The 17,408-nt window shown below is 38.8% G+C and overlaps 1 protein-coding gene across 2 annotated transcripts in view; it reads right to left on the bottom strand.

Annotated features, from left to right (window-relative positions):
* Window positions 1-17,408, bottom strand: part of NGEF (neuronal guanine nucleotide exchange factor) — a 63,721-nt gene that overhangs the window by 23,148 nt on the left and 23,165 nt on the right. For both annotated transcript variants that reach the window (XM_087964826.1, XM_087964827.1), the window contains 3 exons: window positions 11,685-11,930; window positions 10,866-11,008; window positions 3,333-3,607 (listed from right to left, as the gene is read on the bottom strand). In XM_087964826.1, the coding sequence (XP_087820952.1) occupies window positions 3,333-3,607; window positions 10,866-11,008; window positions 11,685-11,930 (664 nt within the window). The remainder of the gene's footprint in view (window positions 1-3,332; window positions 3,608-10,865; window positions 11,009-11,684; window positions 11,931-17,408) is intronic.

The following is a 17,408-nucleotide window of genomic DNA, read 5'->3' as shown; positions in this document are numbered from 1 at the left end:
CATCTTATCTGACGAAGGCTGGAATAACATATATAATGGGGAATACTAATGAAAACAACATCTTGTATTTTCTATAATATCTTTGCTGTTTTTATATATACTATATAGTCTTTTTGCAAGATTTGATCTCAGTACACCCTTTACTCATATTATTTTAATGTTAATTTCAGAATAGCATGCAATATTTGAACACTATTTGCAGATGGAAAGAAACTGCAATAGGACAAACCATTCCTAAGCATTAGGCACAAGCTATGTAAATTAAATTATATTTTAGCTCAGATCTGGTTGCACTCTGTGTTTATAAAAAAAAAAAGTAGCATGCTTCATTTTTTAATTTGAATGAAGGACAGTTTGTGCAGTGGTTTAAGTCACCAACATAGAAAGCAGAAGACCGTGAGTTTTATTCCTATCCTTGACACCACTGGATGAATTTAGGCCAGTCAATCTCTCTGAGCTCTAAGCAGAAGGCAATAACAAATTGTTTGCAAAAATATTTGGAACTGCCTCTTTTGTGCAAGCATAATAAATGTTTTTCATATCTCCCAGATTCTGAACTTGAAATAGCTGAACATTGCTAACCAGAATATTACATTTAATGGAAAATATAAAACCAAGTATGGAAAGTTCTCAGCTTACGACCACAATTGAGCCCAAAATTTCTGTTGCATAGTGAAATATGTGTTAAGTGAGTTTTGCCCCATTTTATGATCTTTCTTGCCACAGTTGTTAAATGAATCACTGCAGTTGTTATTACAGTAACACTGTTGTTAAGTGAATCTGGCTTCCCCATTGATTTTACTTGTCAGAAAGTCACAAAAAGTGATTAAACAACCCTGGGACACTGCACTTGTCATAAATATGAGTCAATTGCCAAGTATCTGACTGTTGATCAGGTGACCATGGGGATGCCACAACAGTTGTCCACGTGAAAAACAATCATAAGTAACTTTTTTCAGTGCCAATGTAATTTCAAACAGTCACTAAATGAACTGTTGTAAGTCAAGGATTTCCTGCACTGAAGCAGAGCCAACATTGACTGAGGGCTTCTCATAATTCCTACAGCTGTTCAACTAACTTTAGAAGTTATTAAATCAGCATAACTCTGAGATGTCACTGACTGATGTGTAGTTCATTTGAATATTATGGCTGAAATTGACAATATGTCTGGCAATAAGGTCCACTAAAATCAAGTGAAGTTGATACTAAAAAGCTCACTCTGTCTTTATACCTTTAGAAAGAAGGCTATCTGGAATTAATTTTATGGGCAGTGGGAAAGGAATAGTTAAACCTTACACATTATACATAAACCAGAGTAGGGCATTTAATATAGAATAAAATTCTGTTTATAACAGAAATCTTTGCTTCTGCAATAAATTAAAACTATAACAAGTCTATTCTCAATCATAATTTTAAAAATTACATAAGAGTGACCTAAATTCAATATCCAGAAATAACAATTTTTCAGCTCTTTTACAGGATAGGAATGTGCTGATATGTATTAATCACGATGGTAGAGATTCTCATGATGTGCAATTCAGAGCCCAATAATCATATTCCAAGACTTTGCTACACTAAAGCTATGAGTGAATTTGTGCAAGAAAATAAAAAGATCATGCTAAGAAAGAACAATGACTGAAAAATCCACTGTACAACAATCAATGATTTCAGAATATAGAATATTATATTCAACTTCTAGAGATGGTTTTCTGTCATGCTCCTGATGGAGACTGACTCCGAGGGAGGGAAGGAACAGCAGTGGTGGGATTCAATTTTTTTTACTACCGGTTCTGTGGACGTGGCAGGGGAAGGATAGTGTAAAATCTCCAGTTGGAGGTGGTATTTGATTTTCCGAATTACTCAAAATTTCCACTACCAGTTCTTCAGAACTAGTCAGAACCTGCTGAAGACCACCTCTGAGGAACAGCCTCAGTGGAAGTGTGGCTCGGGAGGTTGTGGAGGAGGCTGGGGAACGGCATAGGCCGGCTGGGCAGTCAGAGGAAGACCCAGGCCCATCCCCTCTCCCTCCTAGGGCATGCAGGGAGGAGAGGATAAGGGAGAGACGTGGTCTATTCAGGAGGAGAGGGCCTTGGATCCTCTTCATGGGCTGCAGCTGTGACAACTGGATAAGAGGACGGACATGCGTATAAGCCAGTGCTGGAAACAAAGCGTGGAAATATCTCTAGTTTATTGCTCCTCTCTGAGTTTGGCGTCCTTGCCAGTGCGTGTTCTGATATCTGTGGACGTCTTCAAGCCCTTATCTTGCCTGGTTTGTGTTGTTTTTTACTCTTTAATTTATAGGCATTTTTAGTTTAAACGGCATTTCCTCCTTCTTGTAACTGCTCGTGTGGGAGTTTTTTGTCTCCAGTCAAGGATATTTGGAGCTTGGAAGCAAAGTGAAGGAATAAAGGGGGTTTTACCTGTTTTTTTGTGACTGTGTTTATTTTGTATTCCACCCTGGCTCATCACATTTTCTAACACTGGTTCCCCTAATTTCTCTTCTGCAGCAGTCCCCAACCTTTGCAGTTTGGAGTCCAGCTTGGGGGTGGGGTGGGCCACGGGACTGCATGTGCAGTTGGACTTGCACAAGTTGAGCTGCGTGTGCATGTGCAAGCACGCTGGCCCGCTGCTAATGTGGCCAGTTACAAACAGGCCATGACACAGTAGTGAGCCACAGCCCAGGGGCTGGGGACCCTGATGTACTGGAATCAATAATTCCTAAAGTGTTTGTTTGTTTTTATCCTGCCTTTATTATTTTTATAAATAAATAAATAAATCCTAATGTTACTTTCTATCAAACTACTCAGGCTCTGATTTCTGCAATTCTCTGGGTTTGTCTAAAACTTCTTTGCAAAATAGGAAGGCATATTGTGTCAATGGATCAGCATTTTAGTAACAAGTTATATATTTCAATTAAAAGATCATCAACAATGTAACATTCAAGGTTTTAAATGCTTTGGGGTAACTGACCTCATTGACGTCTACTGCTGAATTTGTCAATCAATTCCAATAAGTCCTTCTTTAACTAGTAGATTTTTCTTTTTTTAAACAACCTGAGCCTGGACTATGACCTTTACACATTCATGTTACTTATTCACTAGCAGCTCAATCCTGATGGAACAGCTAGAGCCAAGGCTGAGCAGAATCAGAATGTTCTTAATTTTTTTTAAGAAAAAAAACATGATGAAATTGGTTCAAAACTACATAAAGAAGCAAACATTCTAATAATGTTAAATATTTGTAACTGACATAAATGAGTCAACCAATAGTTATTTCCATGAAATATCAAGAGTGTTTCCCCTTTCTATCTCCTCCCCTTAAGTTGATATTACCTCTTGAAGCTTGATTTCATCTGGCTGGAGAATATTCAGAACACCACTGCTTCTGATTTCTGGAAGATCTTGCCATAAATTGAACCTTGAAGTGGAATTCCTGAGCAAGTTAATCTGGGGGACAGTTTTGTTTTCTAATACATTTGCAGTTTCTGTTTCTGTTGGTGACTCTTCAGTAGTTGAGCCTTCTTCAGTATCTGTCTGGGAATCCTGCAGCCGTCTGGTTTCAATCTCATGACGTGTGGATTTATCTCGATATTCTTGATACAACAGACCTAGAAAGTCAGAGAATGCATAGACTGTTATTGAATTAGCCCCATATTGCATGTGAAATGAAGATGTTTCAGAACTTTCCCTCCTGAGACAAATCCAGAAATGGAAATAACCAAATTGTAGGCATCATATAAAAAAGCAATGCAACTTGAGATAATTGTAGGAGAGTGTACAGCTGAGAACTTCTACAGACTCTGAGACTATATGCTCATCCTCACGGCCATATCAATTAGCTCTTCCTTCATCCCTGAGACTGAAGGAAAGTGCATCAGAGTTTATACTGATGGTCAACCTTTAATATGTCTCAGCTACAAGACTGGACACTGATTCTGTTCTTGGGCAATTTAATGTAAAATATTTTCAGAGCAGTGATCACTAGTTTCCTCTTTGTAAATTTCCCTTTTTCCTCTTCCCCCAACAATTTAATCGATCATTAACTGCTCTCTGAAATGTGTGTGTTTGGGGATGAGTAAAGGCATTTTAGCTGGAAGTAACAGATAAACCTTTTTCTTTATTCTCTCCTGGATTTGTTTTTTCTGCCATCTCTTTTCCTTTGTTTTGTGTTGTTTGTATATTTTTTAAATTGTTCCTTGTTTTTAAGGGTTTTTAACAATCTGTAAACTTTCCAGAGCCATTGGCAGTCAGGTGGCATATATATGTAATAAATTATTATTATATATGCAACAATGTGAAATCATAGTTGCCAGTTCTTTAGTTGGTGTTGGTCTTCATATTCATTGAGTTCTTCCCAAGAACCTAGGATAGCATAATATATTAGTGTTGTATATGTGCAAATCCAAGTAGGGTGGCCTTTTGAAAAAAGGGAAATTTTGTCAATTTGCAAATTTTCTAAGTGTCATCCAAGATTTTTTGGTACAACATCCGGTCTGATAACCACTGGAACCTCAACAGCCAATGTACAGGTGAAACTCGAAAAATTAGAACATTGTGCAAAAGTTCATTTATTTCAGTAATGCAACTTAAAAGGTGAATCTAATATATGAGATAGACTTATTACATGCAAAGCAAGATAGTTCAAGCCATGATGTGTCATAATTGAGATGATTATGGCTTACAGCTCATGAAAACCCCAAATCCACAATCTCAGAAAATTAGAATATTGTGAAAAGGTTCAATATTCTAGGCTCAAAGTGTCCCACTCTAATCAGCTAATTAAACCATAACACCCGCAAAGGGTTCCTGAGCCTTTAAATGGTCTCTCAGTCAGGTTCAGTAGGAATCACAATCATGGGAAAGACTGCTGACCTGACAGTTGTGCAGAAAACCATCACTGACACCCTCCATAAGGAGGGAAAGCTTCAAAAGGTAATTGCAAAAGAAGTTGGATGTTCCCAGAAGTGCTGTATCAAAGCACATTAATAGAAAGTTATGTGGAAGGGAAAAGCATGGAAGAAAAAGGTGCACAAGCAGCAGGGATGACCGCAGCCTGGAGAGGATTGTCAGGAAAAGGCCATTCAAAAGTGTTGGGGACTTTCACAAGGAGTGGACTGAGGCTGGAGTCAGTGCATCAAGAGGCACCACACACAGACGGATCCTGGACATGGGTTTCAAATGTCGTATTCCTCTTGTCAAGCCGCTCCTGAACAAACAACGTCAGAAGCGTCTTACCTGGGCTAAAGAAAAATAGACCTGGTCTGTTGCTCAGTGGTCCAAAGTCCTCTTTTCTGATGAGAGCAACTTTTGCATCTCATTTGGAAACCAAGGACCCAGAGTCTGGAGGAAGAATGGAGAGGCACACACTGCAAGATGCTTGAAGTCCAGTGTGAAGTTTCCACAGTCTGTGTTGATTTGGGGAGCCATGTCATCTGCTGGTGTTGGTCCACTGTGCTTCATTAAGTCCAGGGTCAACGCAGCCATCTACCTGGTGATTTTGGAGCACTTCATGCTTCCTTCCGCAGACGAGCTTTATGGGGATGCTGATTTCATTTTCCAGCAGGACTTGGCACCTGCCCACACTGCCAAAAGCACCAAAACCTAGTTCAATGACCATGGGATTACTGTGCTTGATTGACCAGCAAACTCGCCTGACCTGAATCCCATGGAGAATCTATGGGGCATTGCCAAGAGAAAGATAACAGACATGAGACCAAACAATGCAGAAGAGCTGAAGGCCGTTATTGAGGCATCCTGGTCTTCCATAACACCTCAGCAGTGCCACAGGCTGATAGCTTCCATGCCATGCCGCATTGAGGCAGTAATTGCTGCAAAAGGGGCACAAACCAAGTACTGAGTACATATGCATGCTTATACTTTTCAGAAGTCCGATATTGTTCTATGTACAATCCTTGTTTTATTGATTGCATGTAATATTCTAATTTTCTGAGATTGTGGATTTGGGGTTTTAATGAGCTGTAAGCTATAATCATCACAATTATGTCAAATCACGGCTTGAACTATCTTGCTTTGCATATAATGAATCTATCTCACATATTAGTTTCACCTTTTAAGTTGCATTACTGAAATAAATGAACTTTTGCACGATATTCTAATTTTTCAAATTTCACCTGTATGCCATGATCTTCCAACTTCAATTTTCCAGATCTTAATCCTTTGTGATCTTCTTCAGTTCTACTATCCCTTGGAATTGCCACATTGATTACCTGTACATTCTTCTTTTTCACCAATTAAATCTGGTGTGTTATAGGCCAAGAGTTTATCAGAAATCACATGATACTTGACTACTTTATCAACTATATGTTGCCACCCATTTTTCTTCACTGGGACATGGTAAATTTTACAGATGTTCCAGTAAATCAGTTTGGTGAATGTGTTTGTTGTTATTTATAATCATTGTTGTTATTTATAATCAATTTGTGAGATCTTCTTGCACAAGCTGAATATATGAATGATATTTCTTCTGCTTCTTTGGAAGAATTGCACTTTACAATTCTGGCTTTAATTAAATTATTTTAAATAACTTGCTCTTCAACAACCAAAATAAAGTCTTCTGTTTCTTCTTTTTTAATGTTCCACTTACCAAGTATTATCTTTATCCACTTTTTGCTCAATTTTTTATAGAAATTGACCATGTAATGCTTTTCCTTGCCAGGATTCTGTTCTTTATTACATTATTTCAATATTCACATTTTGTCTTTTTTATAATCAGCCAATGCATGCTGTTCTTTGACTGTATGTTTGACTTGAAGTAAATATTTGCCTCCATTTCTTCAATGTAGGTATAATCTATCAATATTACTACAAAGTTGTAACACATAGTAAAAAGTCACTAGTTTTCTTGTTTTTTGCTCCAAACTATCCAGTGCAGCTTGTGTCCAGTTAATAATTCCAGCAGTGTACAATATCAGAGGTATGGTCTAGGTATTGATGGCTTTGATGGCCTTTCCATCTATTTTGTCTTTACTAATTTTCTTGTCTAAAATGTTATTTATCACATTTTAACTTGTTCATGCTTCATATTATCCAACTTTAAAATGCCCAGACAGGCTTCATCCTAATGGCTCCTGATGGTTTGGCCCCTCGGCATTTCAATTCCATTACTGTTTGTGATTTTACCTTGATTTATTGTTACTAAAGCACATTTCTCCAGGCCAAATCCATTGCTAGATCCATGCTAAAAATTCTTAGGATATTTGTCAATGACTAAATTTCTATTTCTGATTTTTCATAAAGCTATAGAATAGATCGTCCATATAAAGCAAATTATTTTATACATATACATACATACATATACATACATGCATATATATATGCTTTATTGCCATTTTTGTTGTTTGATAGCCAATATTTATTTTTCTTTAAAATAACTGAAATTGGGATCATAGCAATAATAAATAACAAGGTTGATAATGAGTCATTCTGGAAGATGCTTCTCCTATTGTTGATAAGCTCACATTAAGTTGACATTTTTCAATTTTTCAATTCTGTCTTCCATTGCTTCATTATTTTTTCTATAAATATTCTAATGTTTTTACTGACACCACCTGTTTCCGAACATTTGATGGTCCAACTATGTGGTAATTAATCAAACAGGTTTTTTATAATGATTCCACTGTATATGTAAATTGGTTTTTTGCCTTTTGCAATGCTCCAAAACAATTTTATCAATCAGAAGTTGATCTTTTCTGTATTTCATTTCATTTCATTTCTTTTCTACTGGGATTTGAAATATTAGAATACTGCTATTTTCTTCAAAATCAGGACTGTCAAACTGGCAGCCTATCGGCTGTATGTGTCATGCACAGGCCATGCCCACCCCAGCTCTGCAAAGGGGGGGGAAACGTTGTGCTATGTCACATGACAACAGCCTGACGCCCTGAGTTTGACATGTCCAAGAGTAATTTATACATGTTATTGGCTTATAATTTTCTGATTGTGTCTTTTTTGCTGGATTGTTTTGGATTAGCTTTGCCACTAACCAATCTCGGATGTCTCTTTTATGCAATACTTCATTAAGCTGTTTAGTTATAATTGAATGTAAGCTATCAGATATTTGAACCAAAAGCCATGCAATTGATGATTTCTAGGAGATGTCCAGTTTTTAATTCTTTTCACTCCACTTCTACTATTATTAGTTTTTCCATTTGATTTTTACTAAATTCATCTTTAATTTTTTTATCCATCCAGAAAATGTCATATCTGCAAAGAAGATGAAGAAGCAGTGGACCATCTAGTTAGCCATTGCAAGAGGATTGCATAGATTGAATACAAACAATGGTGTGACAAAGTAGCAACAATGGTACATTGGAACATCTGCAATAAATACCATTTGCCTGCAAGCACGAACTGGTGGGACCAACAAAATAGACAAAATAATAGAACATGAAGAAGTTTAAGTTCTCTGGGACTATAGAATTCAAACAACAAATATCTGCCAGCTAACATCCAAATCTAAAACTGTCAATATGAAAAACAAAAAAGTCTGGAAATTATTATTAAGAGGGAGCTGAGTCAGCATAGTGGTGAATGTCTTCTTGGGTGAGGGGCTGGAATTTGAAGGAGGAGGTAATGTACCCCCTTCAAGAAGCCACTACTTGGCATGGGTATTTTTGATAACTACTGGCTGGTCTCCATACTGTTATTCTGGGAGAAGATTGCTCAGAGGGTAAAAGGTCTGGAGTTAATCACCATGTCACCATGATTTGTTGAATAAAACATGGTTGAGTTTGCAAGAAACACAGAGACAAAATGAATAAAAAGTAAATTACACCTTAGAATATTATATGAACCCCATTTAAGGATATACATGAGTGAAAGACAGCAGATAAAACAGAAATAAGCATATACATTTGATTTGAGGAATGGAATTTGGTGCACCATTTTCTATTAAGTATTTTGAATTAGGTTTAGAATATTTCCAAACAAGTCCTCTCTTACATACAAAGGATTTGTAACTGTAACCAAGCAATACATGCCAACATCCAAAACTACTTTACTTCTATAAAGTTAAAATTTTATTCTTTGTAATTACATGTCTAATTGTGACATTCTTACTCTTACATAAAAGATAACTTATTTTCCTGGCACAGAATAGGGATGAAACTTCCTGTTCCCATCTATCAAATTCAATGTAATCTGATTTAGAATTACACAGTCATATGAAGAAAAATTATATAGTGAACATTTTTTAAGATCTCACAATTCTAAAACTATGAAGAAATTCAGTAATATTAGTTGTTTTCTGCTCATCAGAGCAAAATATGAAATAAAACTGCAACAAAATCACTGCATTAAAAAAGCCAAAGTGAAACATTACTATTTAAATAAGCCAAAACTACATAAAAATCTACCATAAGCAATCAATTCAGATTTTACTGTATGTTTAACACCTTCCAATTTAACCTAGAGCAATTTAGGACCAGTCTTGCGTATGTTATGAAATGCTGCAGAAATACCAGAACCTCCCCTTCACAATTAACATCAAAGACCACTGAAAACATCAAATACAAATTAAACATATGACATCATCAATTTTCATCTTTCTTAGAAATTGCAGAAATTTGGCACTGAATTTGTATTGGCCCTGCTCTATAGAATGAAATCATGCAGTATGCATCACTGAAAACATGAAGATATGTCCATCACCATATAAATGATGTTTCAAACAAATCTAAATGTCAATTTCAAAATTCTAAAAGCACTCATTCTAAAGTCATTCAAATTTCTGCTAGGTTTTTGTGAGGTTCCCTCCGTTTTAAAGTTTAGCAATGCTTAAATAATTTTCTTTTTCAATTTTATAAAGTGTTGAATTGATATTTTATATTTAAATACAGATTTACATTTATTTGAAGTTGTAAGCATTTATTCAGGAGTTACTTGTATAGATCAATGCATAGCACTAATATTGTACATACAATGTAACTATATTTAGAAACATGCATAGTTTGTCACAGGAAAGTCACCAGAAAAAATGGTTTCTTCCAAATTGTAAGTATATGCTGCAATTACTTTGTTTCTGGAACACTAGTCAAAGTGAGATTAAAATAGCAGTAGGAGAACTGTATCTTAGAAACCGTGCTAGCTTCCCACATGTAACTGAGAAAGAGAAATTGCTTTTAGAATGATACATAATGTCCCTTGAACTACGTTTTTTAAAAATGTCTTTTCAATACTTGTTGAAAATCAACTTAATAATCAAGATTTTCCTTAGCACTAATATAAATTAACCGAATAGTGAAAGATGGGAGATAAGAAAATTATTTTGTGCTTGAAGGTGAATATAAATGAAGTTAATATATAATACTTTGGTATAAAGGGCAGCAGCATATATTAAAAGTGTTTTATATTGTTGTTGATGTGTTTCTGCTGCAAATTAATAATACAAATTATCTTCAGCCATTCAAATGGTATTTTATCTTTTACAAATTAGTTTTGGGCTTATCTCCTTCTCTGTATGTTGTTCTGCTTCAAAACAGTCATTCAGAATCAATTTTTCCTCATCTCCATCCAATAAGACATCTAAACTTTTATCTGCACAAATTTGTGACAGCATAGAACCGGAACAATTCAAAGGAAGCCTATATGTGGTGAGAGCTGCAGGGATAGGGGTCAAAAAAGGCAAGATGGCAGCTGCAACCTTGCAATCATGGCCCCACCCCTTTTTTGTAGTGGCCAGCAAACTCGACTTTTTGGAATCCTTCCCTTATTCGTTTTGCGTATCAACTGATATTGCACGCGTCCTGTAGATGCCACATGCGAAATATAACAAGCAAGCAAATAAATAAAAGCGTCTGCCCAACGCAGCTCACCGTTCTCAGGATTGCATGGGAAGGGTCCTCTTACCTATTTCCTCAATGAAGTTCTTCCAAGAGTCTGCGGTCATGGGCTGAATCATCTGCAGAGCTTCGGGGAAAGCAGCCGGGCAGTCAGTCTGCTCAGGGGTCTCTTCCGGAAAAGAAGTTGGCCCCGCCATGGAAGGGGATTCGCTTTTGTAGACGGAGGAAGAGAAGGAAACAACACCGCTTGAGCGTCAGTATCTCTTCCGAGCCTCTTTCCCAACCTTTGCCCGGAATCCCCGCTTTCCCCAAGGCAGCGACTAGCCGGGCTGTAAGTGTTTGCGGAATTATGGCAAATCAAAGTGAGTTTATCGGGGCTTCAGGCATCAGCCCCCGGCTGTCCTTCCTCGTCGCTACCTGTTAAGAGGCATAAGCTCTCCGTAACTACAAGTCCTCCGCTCTGGTCTCCGGGGCAGGAGGAGGACTCGAGTATTCTTTCGCGGAGGAAATGTAACCGCGCTAGACGCGGGCAAACGAAAAAGGAGGGAAGGTAGCCAAGCGGGGGCGAGGCTCCATAGACGGCGGAGTTAACTCTTGCGCACCCTTTGGGGGCTCAGAGAGAGAACTAGGGGTCGGAGAGAGCCTGAGGAGACCCGGCGTCGGCCAGCTGGCTCGGGGCGACAGAACCTCCCCTTTCCCTACGGGAGTCAGCCGGGCCAGAAAGCAAACTGAACTTCGGGAGCTTTTACCAGGAAAGGCGCAGCAACCGGAGTTCGCGCTCCGGAGAGAAGAAGCGAGCGGCGACGCGCGTCTTGGCTGGGGCGGAAGGGGCGCCCCCCCCCGAGGACGCGCCCCCCCCCCCATCCCCATTTTTTGAATCCCTCACCTGCCAGCTGGGCGGCCTGCGGCCACGCTCTCGGCGGATCCTTCGTGGTCCAAGGCGCAGGCGGCGCTGAGCGCGGCAGCCAGCAGCTCCATGCGAGGCGGCGAGGAGGACGGCAGCAGCAGGAGCGATTCCGGCAGCGGGCGGCGGCGGCTGCTGCTGCTGCTGCTGCCGAGCGATTCCGCAGCAGAAGCGGGACCGGGGAAGTCCGGGCGGTTGCCACAGTAACCGGGGTAGGAAGAGAGCAGCCTGCGCAGGAGGTGGGGGAGGAGAGAGAGAGAGCGAAAGATCGGTGGCGGGGGGGAAAGAGGCAGCCGCCGCCCCCTCACACTTTCCCTTGTTTTGTACGAGTACTTGTACAGCTTCCAGGCACCCACTTCTTCCGCCGAAGTGGAAGTTGAAACACTTTTCCTGAATACCTGATTTGCTAAACGACCGGGAGAGGTCCAAAGGTCTCCTCAGAGGGGAGCGCCGGGGTTCGTCAGCGGAGAGTTTTCTAAAAAAAAATCCCTCCGTTTTCCTGCACGAACTGAATGGTTGTTTACTTTCAATAAAATAAAAATATAGGAAGCAAATTGCCAGCTTCTACCATTATGTATTTTCATTTCCCAAAATAAACCCATCTCAGCTTACTTTCAAAGTGCAAAATACACTTATTTATAAAGAATGGGCCGTAATGGTTTGGGATTCCTAATCGTTGTTGGCATTACATCGTGGGAAAACTTGGAACCAAAATAGATTTGTCTGTTTTCGTGGAATCCAGCATGGAAAGACCCATAAGAATCACATATCTGATTAAATCTGGGGCTGTTAGAGGACAAAAAGTGAATCCAAAACATCCATTCTAATAGATAAGTTCAGTTTTTCATGAACCACTTGAGCCTATTGTAAAACCACAGATAACATATGTCTATGGAAAAAGAGCTGTAATAGCCATGTACTTGGGGCATGGTTATCGAGGTGCAGAACTAGCACAAAACCCTGAATCTGATGCACAGATCCTCACAATTTTACAAGACTGGGATTCACTGCAACAACTACAAATCATAATCCATGTCCCCACTTGCACCTAGCCACAGCACAACCATGCAATGGTAGAGTTATTTTTATTCTTATCCCATGACATCATCTTAATCTAGGCAACAAGTTAAGACAAAGCTTAAGTCATTTATAGTTGTACTTTGCAGCCTCAAGGTGTACAAAACGTTAGCTTTGTGACTAGGAACGAGCTAACAGAGACCGGGGATGAAGATAAGAATTAGGAAGGACAGCCAACGTAGGTAGGAGTGAGCAGATAGTAGGGGAAATATCCAGCCATCTTGAAAGGACTTCGGAGTCCTTTCAAGTCCAGCCTCCTCCTTAATGCAGAATTCACCACACAATGTTGGCTTTTCAGCCTTTCTTTGAAGATGTCCACTGAAGGACATGATACTAAGCACTCCATAAAGTGCTTAGTAGCATGTTCTCCAGTGAGAAGTTGCTTTGAACAGTGAAATGGAGAGCACATAAATTTGACAATATTCTATTCCACTGGTTGAAAGTTTTTACTATGAGGACATTTCAAATCTGAATTTATTTCATTACGGTTTCAAACCGCTGGTTCTGGTTTGGTCCTTCAGAATGACAAATAACAAATCCTGCCTGCTCTATTAAAAAAACTTTAGATAACTAAAGATCGCAGTCATAACTTAGACTAAATGTACCCAGTTCCTCTCACTATTCCTCCTAGGGCTTAATTTCTGGTCCTCTGATCTTGGTAGACATCCTCTGAACTTGTTCCTTGTCCGTTATAGACTGCAGTGCCCAGAACTGGATCTGGAACTGAAAACAGTGCTTGGGCAAAGCAAAGTAATACATGCCAAAATAATTTTCATCATATCCTGTCAAGAATAAAAGAGCTAATAAAATAAAAGTTACATAAGCCCAACCCATCTTTCTGATATTGTCTATTCTTGCTGAAAAATGTGTAGGATAATGGTGGAAGACATATATAGATAATTGTTGACTTTCAACCATTCGTTTGCTGACCATACAAAGCTACAACATCACTGAAAAATGTGACTCATGACTATTTTTCATATAACCGTTGCAGTAGCCCTGTGGTCACATGATCAAATTTGGACATTTGGCCACTGGTTTGTATTCATTTATTTTATTTATATTTCATATTTCTTAAGCGCCCACCTCCCTTGGAGAAAAACTATTTATTTGAGACGGCTGCAGTGCCCCAGGGTCATGTGATCACTTTTTGCAACCTTCTGATAAGCCAAGGCAATGGGGAAGGAAGCCAGATTCACTTAACAACCAGGTTACTTGCTTAACAAGTGCCGTGATTCACTTAAAACTCCAGCAAAGAAGGTCATAAAATGGGGAAAAACTCACTTAACAACTGCCTTAGCAATGTAAATTTTGGACTCAATTGTGGTGTAAGTTGAGGACTACCTATACTACTTCTATAAATCTAGAAGTTTTCTTTCTCTGCTGTGAAACTGACTAGAAGAGATAAAGCAGGAACTTGCTAGAAGTTTGTAAAATGAATACAGATGAGCATTCACAGATGAAATTCACTAAATGGACATTTATAGGGGAACTTAAGTGGACTTGACAGAATCATTTGTTCTGGCTACCTGGAAGGAGGGGAAGTCAAACCTCACAGTCTGCCAAGCGGTTTGTAACAGGAGTACACTTATGAACAAGCATAATTAATTTTACAATATTGTTTCTGTGCAGATCTACATGCTGCAGACAAATGGTATTTAAAAAAAAATAAGTTAACAGGAATTGGAGCTTATTTTTAGTTTGATAACTTTTAACCTTATTGTAGTTGTTTGTGGTTCACCATTTTGTGCAACCAAACCAATTTAATTGGCTTATTATTATTCAATGTATTGTACAAATACAGAAAATAGATTATTTCCATAACCAAATTAAATATGTTGTCTTTAACAAAATTAAATAGTTTGTGCAAAATCAACTTTATATGTTGTAGCACCTTGTGCTCACATTTTCACTTTTGAAAAATATTGCACTGTATTCAATATTGTGTGTTTCCTAGGTAGCAATTTGGTTTATAAAATGCAAGTTGATGCCTGAAACACAAAGGGTATTTCAGCACCAATCTTGCAAAATTGTCTGATGGAAATTTTATGGAGATGAATGAAATGTGTTTTGTTGAGCAAAGTCTAGGTGATCTGGACAACAGCATGCATTTGTCTTTGTATTAGTTTACCACCCACCATAATACCCAATATATATGAGAAATATGCATTTCATTTCTTCATCTATGCACTAAATCAGTGGTGGTCAACCTGGTTCCTACTGCCCACTAGTGGGCGTTGCAGCTTTCATGGTGGGCGGTAGGGGTTTTGTCCCCTACTTCAGGGGTCCCCAACCACCGGGCCGCGGACCGGTCCCGGTCCGTGGAACATTTCCTACCGGGCCGCCGGTTTGCTGGGCGCCGCCATCTTGTTTGACGAGAAAGTGCTTCCAGGTGAGCTTTTCCGGTTGGAAAGCGGCGTTTGGGTCCTGAAGGAGTCCTCGCGCCTTAGTTTCATCAAAGGGGGGGGCTTCAAACGAAATTAAGGTGCGAGGATTCTTTCAGCACCCAAGGCAAGGCGAGCCGAGCGACCGTCCCCAAGCCGTCCCGAAGCGAAGCCCATCGACAAAGGTACAGAGGAGGAGTTGAAGGTGGCGGGGAGAAGCGGGGGACGGCTGGCTGGCTGGTCGCTCGGCTCGCTTTGCCTTGTCATGCGTGCTGATGCCGGTACCAGGCCGCAGATCATTTTGTGATGCCGGTACCGGGCCCCGGCACAAAAAAGGTTGGGGGCCACTGCCCTACTTTATAAATCACCATTACTGTGGAACCGGTGGGCAGTTAGAAAATTTTACTACTAACAGAGATACAAAAGTGGGCGGTAGCTATAAAAAGGTTGACTACCCCTGCACTAAAGCATGCTTAATGGCTACATTATATTTTTATAGTGCACAATAATAGGAATTCTCTAATGCATAGCATCACTATTTTATTATTCCAAATATAATTTTAACAAATATTTTAAAAATTTCTACAATGTAGAGAATTGCTCAGTATTTGCTGGGTTGTTTTTTTTACCCAAATACTAACTATTTTTGATTCTACTTAATTTTCAGTTGTGCTGTAACCCAGTTGTGCTAAATGCAGTCTGTTAGCTGGAAGAAAACTAAGTTGCATATTCTATACCATCTCTAGTCAATCTCAAAATATTTTTTCAGAGAACCCAATTTAACTAATTTCATAACCAACTTCACCATGCTGTTAGAATTTCCCCCACATATACTTCCTCCAAGTATCATAATTTTGCAACATATTGAATTTGGCAATAAACAAAAATTTAAAATTTAAAAATATGCAGGAGACCTTTAGTAAATGGAATGAAAGAGAAAATGAATTTAGAGGAAAAACAGTAGAACAGCTTGGTGCATATTCATCCTAGCTTAGGACTTTTACTATCTTATGGAACAGGGTATATAGGTACAAACATTGGTGATGCCTCCTCCATGACTAGGAAACCTTACCTGCCGATAATTAAACCACAGGCAAGAACAAAAGGGAAGCTTCAAGAAATGATCACGAAGTAATGGCCAGGAAGTTGGGAATATATCCCTCATTAGTAAAACCGTCTACTGAGATTTTTCTCTAAATTGAATTGAACCCACTGTCTCACAATGCCCCATCCCATGTTCCAATCTATAGAGATATTTCAAAAGGATATAACGATTAGGGTTGAAACAATCACTGAGAGGTTTTCCACATGCATAATACACCTATTTACTTCCCAAATTGCCTGTGACTGCCCTACTAAGATGTAACTCATAATCACACAACTTTCTGAGAATAGTGCACTGATGGTATTAAAAAAGATACCTAAAGAGGCATATATATGACTTTGAATGGGAGCCTAAGGTTTTTTCATGCAGTCAAGATAATAAACGTTAGGGTTATCATGGATATTCTTATAAACTAAACTATTTTATTATTAATATATTAAATTGTTTCTTATATAGTTTGCCATTTACTGCCAGATCATTAACCCATTTCTGTATTCTCCATTTTTTGTGTTAGAGAGATTCTCCATGGTCTCAACCAATTTCCTTTTATGTTTCTCAGAGGTATTGAGATGACAGATTATATGGCTTTTAGATCAGATCCAGCAGTGCAATTATTATATTCATTTTCTTAATTTTTTTACATGCTGCAGTATAGAAGGGGAGTTATTTTCATTTATTCCTTATTTTAGCACATATTAGGCATTTATTTTTATACAATGAAAATTAAGAATTGAATCCACTCTTTTCCATCAACGTGGAGGCATCCAGATATAAACTACATAAAGACACATCTATTACTGGGATATTAGAATTCCAGTAATTACTCCCATTTTCTTTTTGACATAATTTGTTTCCATAGATTTACCAGTTCTGCAGAGATAGTTCCCTGGAAAAGAGTGGATGAAATCCTTCTGGAATTGGATTTAGATAAAAGAGAGGTGCAGATGACAACTCCTTTAACCCATACAACCTTTAGAGCAGGGGTCCCCAACCACCGGTCCCTGGACCGGTCCCGGTCCGTGGAACAATTTCTACCGGGCCGCCGGTTTGCTGGGCGCCGCCATCTTGTTTTGATGAAAAAGTGCTTCCGGTGAGCTTTTCCGGGTAGAAAGCGGCACTTGGGTGCTGAAAGAATCCTCG

The sequence above is a fragment of the Notechis scutatus genome, chromosome 4 (genome assembly GCF_049901735.1).
Source record: "Notechis scutatus isolate UNSWTSFEM ecotype Mainland chromosome 4, rNotScu1.2, whole genome shotgun sequence".
In the NCBI taxonomy this organism is placed as follows: Eukaryota; Metazoa; Chordata; class Lepidosauria; order Squamata; family Elapidae; genus Notechis; species Notechis scutatus.
This window is presented reverse-complemented; position numbering and strand designations above follow the sequence as displayed.